The following is an 11,857-nucleotide window of genomic DNA, read 5'->3' as shown; positions in this document are numbered from 1 at the left end:
ATGGAGAATAAGAAAATGGCAGAGACTTTAAACAAATATTTTGTATCTGTCAGTAGAAGGCACAAAAAGCGTACCAAAATAATGGGGAACCAAGGGGCTAATAAGAGTGAGGAACTTAAAGTAATTAATATCAGTAGAGGAAAAAGTGCCTGAGAAACTAATGGGACTAAAAGTCGACACATCCCCTGGACCTAATGGCCTACATCTTAAGAGTTCTAAAAGAGGTGGCTGCAGAGATAGTGGATGCATTGGTTGTGATCTTCCAAATTGCCCTAAATTCTAGAATGGTCCCAGCAGATTGGAAGGTAGCAAATTTAATCGCGCTGTTCAAGAAAGGAGGGAGAGAGGAAATGGGGAACTACAGGCCAGTTAGATGCTGAGAGATTGTTTCTCCTGACTGACGAGTCTAGAACTAGGGGGCATAGTCTCAGGATAAGGGTTGGCCATTTAAGACTGAGATAAGGAGGAATTTCTTCACTCAGATAGGGTTGTGAATCTTTGGCATTCTCTACCCCAAAAGGCTGTGGAAGCCAAATCGTTTGAGTATATTCAAAGCTGAGATAGATAGATTTTTGGAATCTAGGGGAATCGAGGGATATGGGGATCAGGTGGAAAAGTGGAGATGAGGTCGAAATTCAGCCATGATCTTATTTAATGGCAGAGCAGGCTCAATGAGCCATATGATCTACTGCTGCTCCTAATTCTTATGTTCCTCTATACAGATTTCACATCTATCTTTCGACTACTTTTTAATCCTGTCACACTTTATTGTTTAATTTTTTTCCTCTTTTCCCATGCAGCGCTGCTTTTAATGACTGGCATAAATTTGCCTTACTTGTTTCCTAATTTCCCTAAACCATTAGTATCAACTGTACAGTGTAAGGTGTGTGCAATCAGATGGCAGCAACTTCAGATGAAAGTCGATTTTCTTGTTTTATACCGGCATCAACTTTGTTTCTGCTAAAATACTGGCAGCAGGAATTTAATCCTCAAGTCTGGCAAAAGCAACATAAACAAGCAAGACCGGCTGAGAATAAATGATGACACAGCTGTGTTATAGTGCCTCATGCAGGCACCATCTTCAGAAGATTTGCCTAAATATACAACTTCAAAGTGCTATTTTTATGTTGATATTACTACCGGTTGCAGGATCATGGTGATTTTTGAGCTTGTTTTGCCCTATATAATTAACCAGAGTACTAATTCAGTTTTGAAAACAAAATGACATAAGTATATAAAGGCACGTCTTTTATTCTAATTTGAGTTTTTGTGAAGCAAGCAAAAATAGGTCATCTAAAATTATTACTGTCTGATTTTAAAAGCACAATACAGGTACAGTGTAGAGAATCCAGAAGCCTCGGGACCGAGGTTGCTCCGGATTCTGTGTATTTCTGGACTTCGGAACGTCTTTCCAACGTCCCGAGTTCGGAAGCGCCTAGGCCAAGGCAGGGAGGGGGGTTCGAGCAGCGGCGGGGTGGGGGGGGAGTTCGAGTGGCGGCGGGGGAAGAGGCCGGCGGGGGTACGGATTCCGGAACTTTGGATTCTTGACGCTGTAGTACCTTGTTGCATACATTAGCAAAAATACGTTGCTTATATCCCAAGCTTCATGCTGGGTAATCATCTTTGCACAGAGGAGTAAATTAAGTTCTGGTAAAATATTCTTGCATCAGCTTTGTATAAAGTGATTTTTATTCTCTGTTCCTGTCAGCAAGCAGTGACTTTATAGAATGAACTAAGTATACTAACATACTGATTTATGAAAATGTACTATTGATATTTACAGGCTGAATTGGGTTATGATTGTATATGTTATTATATATTGGGGAATTAATATATTTACACTTCAGTAAGAGTTATACTATTTTCTGTCTGACAGGAAACATTTTGATAACAAATGCATCAGATGGAGGAACATTCTTAAGTGGTACAGCAGCCAGTCTTCAGCAAGGTAAGGTCTTCTTGGCCGCTACTCTCCCACCGAATGCAGTAATGTGCACGTTACCGAATTCAGGACCGGCTGTGGCCCCAGTCAAACAAGAGGCATTGGAAGGGGGCCTAGTCTTTTCTCAATTGATGTCAGTGAGTGGAAATAATCAGCTGAATATTAATACATCTACTGGGAACCAACCTGGAATTACCCTACAAACTCGAGCCTCATCTCTGGTAAACACAGGCCTGTCTCCTCATTTGCCTTTGACTTCTTCAAATCTACTGAACACATCAAGTACTTTGAGCTTCAGCCTCACAGTGAGTCTGCCACTGGCAACTACTGCACCTCTAAATTGTGCTCAACATTTGCCTACTGCTGTCACGAATGCAATTCCTGTAGTGTCGATGGCCAACAGTGAATACACTACACTCCAGAACTGCAATCTGCTTTCAAATTCTGGCCAAGAGACTGTAACTGAATCTGGTCTTGGAGCATCCGACGGTGGCGATAAACCCAGAAATCCCATTACAGAAGAAGCACACGAGTACAGCAGTGGTCATGTGGCAGTACTTCAAACCCCAGTGAAAGAAAACTACTTGGTAGTTTTAGAGAACAAACCTAGCAACCACCTGATGATGATGGACTCTAAATCCAAATATGTTATGAATGACGTGGTTAACAATGTCTGCAAAGAACTAGAAACTGAAGAAAAGGAGCTAGCAAAACTTCAAAATGTTCCTATGGATGAAGATATCAGTGATTTATAACTGCCTACAGATATGCGGCTGGCTGTTGAAAATGGGACTTTTTAATATTTTCCGTCCTCACTTTTAGGTATCCAAAGACTGAAGTGTTTCTATGATATTTTATCTACTTCATAATTTAAAGAAAAAACTGGCAGAAGAAAATTGAGGTAGTTGAACATTGTCTGTTACACATTTTTACTGGAATCGTGAGAATTCTTAGCTGTAAGTTGGTATTTATTTTTCCAAGTCCAAAGATGGCATAAAATTCCATCTCGTCAGTCATAACACAAGATCTGGTTATTGTTTTAAAGGTACATGTCTCTGCTGATGTGTGTTTTTCTTCTTGTGTCAATGGCTTTATATGCATGGTTTGATATCAGTTTACCATTAGCAAATGTAAATGTTACATTATGATATATTTCAGGTACACCAGTCACAAATTGGCCCAGAGGCATGACCTCAATCCTCAATTTGAAACAACATTATACTTCCCCAAAAATACATAAAGTAACACTCTTCAATGTAATTTATTTTTTGCAGATTTTTAAACAATTTATCTTCCGAAGAAATCTCCCAAAATATGTAATAGAAAAATTATTTGACAGTCCTTTATATGACTAATAACTGACAATCAATATGGACTGTACAGACTGTATCACTAGAGTAACCAATACAGTATGCAGTTTTATTTTTAAATGGCCGAAAGTCCAAGTACTGTGAAAATTGACAGGAAGTGCACCTTTCTCTTCCTGTTATCTACCTGCACAAAATATTAATTTAGGTGGGATGTGTAAGAAAGTGAATATCTCAAATTGGTACTACTCCACAATATAATAATAATAGAGAAACTTTATTTTTTTATCTTACTGATTTACTACTTGCATGTGATTAGTTTAGTGAAGCTTTGCCAGGAATAACATTGGCAATAGAGTGCTCCTGTGCATTGATTTGAGTGCCTTGGCATTTTAGCAGAACCAGAATTACATATCACCATTCACCTGGGGCAAATCAAGCCTATCACTTTAAACAATCAGTTTCAAACTCAAAAATAAAAACATGTAAAACCTTAGTGTGAGTCACAAGGTATCACCTCAGTTACTATGTTACAGTGCAGTGACGATCTGCTCCGAGACTACGATGCTCGGCTGCCACCAACATTCACACACTCCAGTCAGTTCCTGCCCGCCACCAAGATATATTGCTGGATTCCGCATTATTGTAAGCCAAACCATTTTTTTACCAATGTTTGTTTCTGGTTAAGCTTTATATATCTACCATATAATAAATGGGACTTAAAATGCACAACAGTGTGTTGCGCACACGTTAGCACACCATCTACACAGTTGGGTTGTAATAAGTCAAGCATTTCAGATTATGGTCATAATCTGCTTGAGCTTTCATGGTTTATAATATCTCCTGCACTCATTGATGTGCTACAGCCTTGTAGCATGCTCCTGATAGAAAATGTGGTAGTCATTAAGTCAGCAAGATGAATCCAGATATCGCTGCTTGTCGATTCACACGGCACCATATCACTTCAATTGTAATTTTTTTTCTTGAAGAGGCTTCTGCCTGTCATGTTACAATGGCCAGCAAAATATAAAAAGCAGTCAAAATTACATTTCTATATATTAAATAGAATAATAGTTTGGATATCTTGAGATGATAATGAACAACTTGAGCTTTGCTCTTGCAGTTTTATGATGTCTTTTCAAATTGTAACCTACCACAGACCATGTTGCCCTGAATGTAATACATATGGGTTAATAATCCTTCCCTTCCGATAAACATTTTAATGTTTAATCAGTTTTCATTAAGTAAACTATTCCTTTTTAGAAATGTATCATGCATGTTACTGAACTTAAGTTTAACTTTAATTCATGCCATTTACTGTGCAGCCCCTCTTCACTAGTGTTATGACATTATAATGTGTTGTGGTATATGCTACAAACCATGTTGGTATCACTACACATTAAGAATACCTGTTATAGTAGTTCAACTTGCCTTAACCTGTTGCCATTCATTTTCAATGCATAATGTTTGAAGTCTTGGAACAGACCCTCTTGATTTTTTTCACTGGCTTGTGTGCCTTACAGGAAGTTTTTCCAAAAGTGGAATTTTGTGAAATGAAAATTCTGTAATTCTTTTATGTATACATCTTACATTTGTTTGTGCAAGTTTGCTCGTTATCTTAATGTGCCTTCTTGCATTCAGTGCCTCTTCTGTTTTTAATATATTTTAAGCAATGTGAGGTTTTTGAAAACCAATCCAATCCCCACTGCAATAAATAGAAAAATCCTATTCTTCTCCAAGCGAGAATGAAGTGTAGCCAAGTGTGTATGGAGTGTAGCCAAGTATGATTTTTCTAGTATGCGAGAGCCTGCCTGTATGTTGAGACAATCTTCATATTATTTGGATAAGAAGTATTTTTATAAGATCATAAAATTCCCCAAAGCGAATGACAATGTCAGCAGGAGGTTTGAGCAATGTTTAAATGATCCTCACATTAAGTTTATGTCATGCAAAAAAACAAAAGCTTTATCAAAGTACTGGTGAAAATTAATGAGAAGTTTTCTTTTAAAACTGCTGTGCAGATTGTTTAAGGAGGGAGCTGAACAGGATTTCTTATTCAACAAATGATACTCCATATTTCTGCTAATATCAACTGTGAGTTAATATTGAGTTTGTGTGCTCTAATATTAACCTAACACAGCTGGCAAAATAAATAATGTGGCCCAACTTGCATAAAATATTAGTTTTAATTGAATGTTTTTGAATTGCTGAACTTTGACTCATGCATGGTATGAGGCAGTATGCAGTGTGTTGTGAATTTTCTACATTCAGTTCTCCTATTCTAAGTAGTTGTTGGATAAAATGTTTTAGTTGATCCCTAGAGATGATAGTGTGTTGAGTGGTAATGTTTCACTATACCTCCTCCTTATCTGACTGCACACGAGGAAAGTCATGTTTTTTTTTGTATCTATAAGTTTGTTAGTAAAAGTTGTTTTATAGCTTGCTCTAAATGGGGTTATAATTTAAAGGGAAGGTTTTATTAGCCAGTGCAAGTTATATGCTTTGATTTCAAATCTGTTTTACTGTCCTGTAGATTTGGCATGAAACTTTATAAACATTTTACATTGGTTTGAATATGTCTATATATACAATGTGAGGGATATGGGTAGCTAAAAACATCTATACTGCACTAACTTCTTGGTGATGGTACATTGAGCATGTATTACTGTGTTTTGTGTTTGCCCTTGTTATACCAAAGATATTTTAAATACTAGATTTAAAGTATAATCTGGTTTATGTCTATACTGTTACATGAGCTTTGTTTATATTCTGAAATGATCTGAGCTTATTTTTCTAAACACTATACTCAATGAACTTTATATTTATACATTTTGGTGCTGTCTTTTGTTTTATTAAATTGCATGGTATGAATGCCATTGATGAATGAATGCAGAAGTTGGGCCAAAATGTCGGCTGGTTGGTTTATCTTTTGCACAGCAAGCAGTGGTTCTTATTTGCTAACGTGCCAAAAAAAATGCTTTCCCCTCCTTTCTTGAACATAGAAACAGTAGTAGGCCATTGAGCTCCTCGAGCCTGCTCTGCCATTCAATCTGATCATGGCTGATCTGCGATCTAACTCCATATCCTTTAATACATTTGGTTAACAAAAAACTATCAATTCGCGATTTAAAATTAAGAACATAAGAAATAGGAGCAGGAGTAAGCCATTTGGCCCCTCGAGCCTGCTTCGCCATTCAATAAGATCAGGCTGATCTGATCATGGACTCAGCTGCACTTCCCTGCCCGCTCCCCATAACCCTTCACTCCCTTCTCGCTCAAAAATCTGTCTATCTCCGCTTTAAATATATTCAATGACCCTGCCTCCACAGCTCACTGGGGCAGAGACTTCCATAGATTTACAACCCTCAGAGAAAAAATTCCTCCTCATCTCAGTTTTAAATGGGTGGCCCCTTATTCTGAGACTATGTCCCCTAGTTCTAGATTCCCCCATGAGTGGAAACATACTCTATGCATCGACCTTGTCGAGCCCCATCATTATCTTATGTTTCAATAAGATCACCTCTCATTCTTCTGAACTCCAATGTGTATAGGCTAAACCTATCTTCATAAGTCAACCCCCTCATCTCCAGAATCAACCTAGTGAACATACTCTGAATAGCCTCCAATGCAAGTATATCCTTCGTTAAATACGGAGACCAAAACTGTACGCAGTACTCTAGGTGTGGCCTCACCAATAACCTGCAGTTGTAACAGGACTTCTCTGCTTTTATACTCTCTCCCCTTTGCAATAAAGACCAACATTCCATTTGCCTTCCTGATTACTTGCTGTACCTACATACTAATGTTTTGTGTTTCATGCACAAGAACCCCGAGGTCCCTCTGTAATTCAGCATTTTGCAATTTTTCTCTATTTAAATTATAATTTGCTTTTTATATTTTTTTTTCTGCTAAAGTGGATAACCTCACATTATACTCCATCTGCCAAATTTTTGCCTACTCACTTAGCCTGTCTATATCCCTTTGTAGATTTTTTGTGTCATAGAAACATAGAAACATGGAAAATAGGTGCAGGAGTAGGCATTCAATAAGATCATGGCTGATCATTCCCTCAGTACCCCTTTCCTGCTTTCCATACCCCTTGATCCCCTTAGCCGTATGGGCCATATCTAACTCCCTCTTGAATATATCCAATGAACTGGCATCAACAACTCTCTGCGGCAGGGAATTCCACAGGTTAACAACACTCTGAGTGAAGAAGTTTCTCCTCATCTCAGTCTTAAATACCCTACCCCTTATCCTAAGACTATGTCCCCTGGTTCTGGACTTCCCCAACATCGGGAACATTCTTCCCGCATCTAACCTGTCCAGTCCCGTCAGAATCTTCTACGTTTCTATAAGATCCCCTCTCATCCTTCTAAACTCCAGTGTATAAAGGCCCAGTTGATCCAGTCTCTCCTCATATGACAGTCCAGCCATCCCTGGAATTAGTCTGGTGAACCTTCGCTGCATTCTCTCAATAGCAAGAACGTCCTTCCTCATTAGAGACCAATATTCCAGGTGAGGCCTCACTAAGGCCCTGTACAACTGCAGTAAGACCTTCCTGCTCCTATACTCAAATCCCCTAGCTATGAAGGCCAACATACCATTTGCTGCCTTCACCGCCTGCTGTACCTACATGCCAACTTTCAATGACTGATGAACCATGACACCCAGGTCTCGTTGCACCTCCCCTTTTCCTAATCTGCGGTCATTCAGATAATCTGCCTTTGTGTTTTTGCCCCCAGAATGGGTAACCTCACATTTATCCACATTATATTGCATCTGCCATGCATTTGCCCACTCACCTAACTTGTCCAAGTCACCATGCAGCCTCTTGGCGTCCTCCTCACAGCTCACACCGCCACCCAGTTTAGTGTCGTCTGCAAACTTGGAGATATTACACTCAATTCCTTCATCCAAATCGTTAATGTATATTGTAAAGAGCTGGGGTCTCAGCACTGAGCCCTGCGTCACTCTACTAGTCACTGCCTGCCATTCTGAAAAGAACCCGTTTATCCCGACTCTCTCCTTCCTGTCTGCCAACCAGTTCTCTATCCACGTCAGTACTTTACCCCCAATACCATGCGCTTTGATTTTGCACACCAATCTCTTGTGTGGGACCTTGTCAAAAGCCTTTTGAAAGTCCAAATTCGGCACATCTACTGGTTCTCCCTTGTCCACTCTACTAGTTACATCCTCAAAAAATCCATGCTGACTTGGACCGATCCTGTCACTGCTTTCCAAATGCGCTGCTATTTCATCCTTAATGATTGATTCCAACATTTTCCCCACTACTGATGTCAGGCTAATCGATCTATAATTACCCATTTTCTCTTTTTTTTTTTAAATGGGGTTACATTAGCTACCCTCCAGTCCATAGGAACTGATCCAGAATCGATAGACTGTTGGAAAATGATCACCAATGCATCCACTATTTCTAGGGCCACTTCCTGAAGTACTCTGGGATGCAGACTATCATGCCCGGGGATTTATCGGCCTTCAATCCCATCAATTTCCCTTACACAATTTCCCACCTAATAAGGATATCCTTCAGTTCCTCCTTCTCACTGTCCCCTAGTACCTTCGGAAGGGTATTTGTGTCTTCCTCCATAAAGACCGAACCGAAGTATTTGTTCAATTGATCTGCCATTTCTTTGTTCCCCATTATAAATTCACCTGAAACCGACTGCAAGGGATCTACATTTGTTTTCACTAATCTTTTTCTCTTCACATATTTATAGAAGATTTTGCAGTCATTTTTTATGTTCCCTGCAAGCTTCCACCGAACCGAAGTATTTGTTCAATTGATCTGCCATTTCTTTGTTCCCCATTATAAATTCACCTGAAACCGACTGCAAGGGACCTACATTTGTTTTCACTAATCTTTTTCTCTTCACATATTTATAGAAGATTTTGCAGTCATTTTTTATGTTCCCTGCAAGCTTCCTCTCGGACTCTATTTTCCCCCACTCTTAATTAAACCCTTAGTCCTCCTCTGTTGAATTCTAAATTTCTCCCAGTCCTCAGGTTTGTTACTTTTTCTAGCCAATTTATATGCCTCTTCCTTGGTTTTAACACTATCCTTAATTTCCCTTGTTAGCCACGGTTGAGCCACCTTCCCCGTTTTATTTTTACTCCAGACAGGGATGTACAATTGCTGAAGTTCATCCATGTGGTATTTAAAGTTTGCCATTGCTTATCCACCGTCAACCCTTTCAGTATCCTTTGCCAGTCTATTCTAGCCAATTCACGCCTCATACCGTCGAAGTTACATCTTTCCTTAAGTTCAGGACCCTAGTTTCTGAATTAACTGTGTCACTCTCCATCTTAATAAAGAATTCTACCATATTATGGTCACTCTTCCCGACGGGGCCTCGCACAAGATTACTAATTAGTCCCCTCTCATTACACAACACTCAGTCTAGGATGGCCAGTTCTCTCGTTGGTTCCTCGACATATTGGTCTAGAAAACCATCCCTAATAGACTCCAGGAAATCCTCCTCCACCGCATTGCTATCAGTTTGGTTAGCCCAATCAATATGTAGATTAAAGTCACCCATGATAACTGCTGTACCTTTATTGCACACATACCTTTTTTCTTGTTTGATGCTGTCCCCAACCTCACTACTACTGTTTGGTGGTTTGTACACAACTCCCACCAGCATTTTCAGCCCTTTGGTCTTCCGTAGCTCCACCCATACCGATTCCACATCATCCAGGCTAATGTCCCTTCCTACTATTGCATTAATTTCCTCTTTAACCAGCAATGCCACCCCGCCTCCTTTTTCTCTCTGCCTATCCTTCCTAAATGTTGAATATCCCTGGATGTTGAGTTCCCAGCCTTGGTCACCCTGGACCCATGTCTCCGTGATGCCAATTGCATCATATCCTTTAATTGCTGTCTGCGCAGTTAATTCATCCACCTTATTCCGAATACTCCTCGCATTGAGGCACAGAGCCTTCTGGCTTGTCTTTTTTAACACACTTTGCCCCTTTAGAATTTTGCTGTAATGTGGCCCTTTTTGTTTTTTGCCTTGGGTTTCTCTGCCCTCCACTTTTAGTATTCTCCTTTCTATCTTTTGCTTCTGCCTCCATTTTGTTTCCCTCTGTCTCCCTGCATAGGTTCCCATCCCCCTGCCATGTTCGTTTAACTCCTCCCCAACAGCACTAGCAAACACTCCCCCTAGGACATTGGTTCCGGTCCTGCCCAGGTGCAGACCGTCCGGTTTGTACTGGTCCCACCTCCCCCAGAACCAGTTCCAATGTCCCAGGAATTTGAATCCCTCCCTTTTGCACCACTCCTCAAGCCATGTATTCATCTGGGCTATCCTGCGATTCCTACTCTGACTAGCACGTGGCACTGGTAGCAATCCAGAGATTACTACTTTTGAGGTCCTACTTTTTAATTTAGCTCCTAGCTCCCTAAATTCGTCTCGTTTGACCTCATCCCGTTCTTTACCTATATCGTTGGTACCTATGTGCACCACGACAACTGGCTGTTCACCCTCCCTTTTCAGAATGTCCTGCACCCACTCCGAGACACCCTTGCACCTGGGAGGCAACATACCATCCTGGAGTCTCGGTTGCGGCCGCAGAAACGCCTATCTATTCCCCTTACAATCGAATCCCCTATCACTATAGCTGTCCCACTCTTTTTCCTGCCCTCCTGTGCAGCAGAGCCACCCACGGTGCCATGAACTTGGCTGCTGCTGCCCTCCCCTGATGAGTCATCTCCCTCAACAGTACCCAAAGCAATGTATTTGTTTTGCAGGGGGATGACCGCAGGGGACCCCTGCACTACCTTGCACTGCTCTTCCTGTTGGTCACCCATTTACTATCCCGCTGTGTACCCTTTACCTGCGGTGAGACCAACTCGCTAAACATGCTATTCACGTCATTCTCAGCATCGTGCACGCTCCAGAATGAATCCACCCGCAGCTCCAGTGCCGCAATGCAGTCTGTCAGGAGCTGGAGGTGGATGCACTTCCCGCACACATAGTCGTCAGGGACACCGGAAGCTTCCCTGACTTCCCACATATTACAGGAGGAGCATAATGTGTTTGAGCTGCCCTGCCATGATTTAACCCTTGGATAAACTTAATTTGGCAACAACAATGCTAAATGTTACTTACTGATACAATTTGCTTTCCCATCCATCTTTGTATCATCAGCAAACTTGGCTACGTTACACTCGGTCCCTTCATCCAAGTCATTAATATAGATTGTAAATCGTTGAGGACCCAGCACCGATCCCTGTGGCACCCCACTAGTCACTGTTTGCCAACCAGAAAATCATCCATTTATCCCGACTCTCTGTTTTGTGTTAGTTAGCCAATCCTCTATCCATTCTAATATATTATCCCCAACCCCGTGAACTTTTATCTTGTGCAGTAAACTTTTATGAGGTACCTTATCGAATGCCTTCTGGAAATCCAAATACACCACATCCAGTGGTTCCCCCTTATCCACCCTGCTCGTTTTATCCTCAAAGAACTGCAGCAAATTTGTCAAACATGATTTCCCTTTCATAAAACCATGCTGACTCTGCTTGATTGAATTATGCTTTTCCAAATATCCCGCTACTGCTTCCTTAATAATGAACTCCAGC

The 11,857-nt window shown here is 40.7% G+C and overlaps 1 protein-coding gene across 1 annotated transcript; it reads left to right on the top strand.

Moving 5' to 3' along the window:
* On the top strand, window positions 1–6,064 carry LOC139262780 (homeobox protein SIX4-like). Its single transcript, XM_070877931.1, has 2 exons — window positions 1–133; window positions 1,877–6,064. The coding sequence occupies exons 1-2, from the start codon at window positions 1–3 to the stop codon at window positions 2,695–2,697; spliced, it is 954 nt and encodes a 317-aa protein (XP_070734032.1). The 3' UTR covers window positions 2,698–6,064.
* Window positions 6,065–11,857: the final 5,793 nt, after the last annotated feature.

Source organism: Pristiophorus japonicus, chromosome 4 (assembly GCF_044704955.1).
Source record: "Pristiophorus japonicus isolate sPriJap1 chromosome 4, sPriJap1.hap1, whole genome shotgun sequence".
In the NCBI taxonomy this organism is placed as follows: domain Eukaryota; kingdom Metazoa; phylum Chordata; class Chondrichthyes; family Pristiophoridae; genus Pristiophorus; species Pristiophorus japonicus.
Note: the sequence above shows the minus strand (reverse complement) of the source record. Positions and strands in the feature narration are given on the sequence as shown.

Bases quoted from the DNA above. Each gene is read 5' to 3' on its own strand.
- LOC139262780 (XM_070877931.1), top strand. From the start codon at position 1: ATGGAGAATAAGAAAATGGCAGAGACTTTAAACAAATATTTTGTATCT. The intron at 134-1,876 runs GTAGAGGAAAAA...TCTGTCTGACAG, and splicing joins ACTTAAAGTAATTAATATCA to GAAACATTTTGATAACAAAT.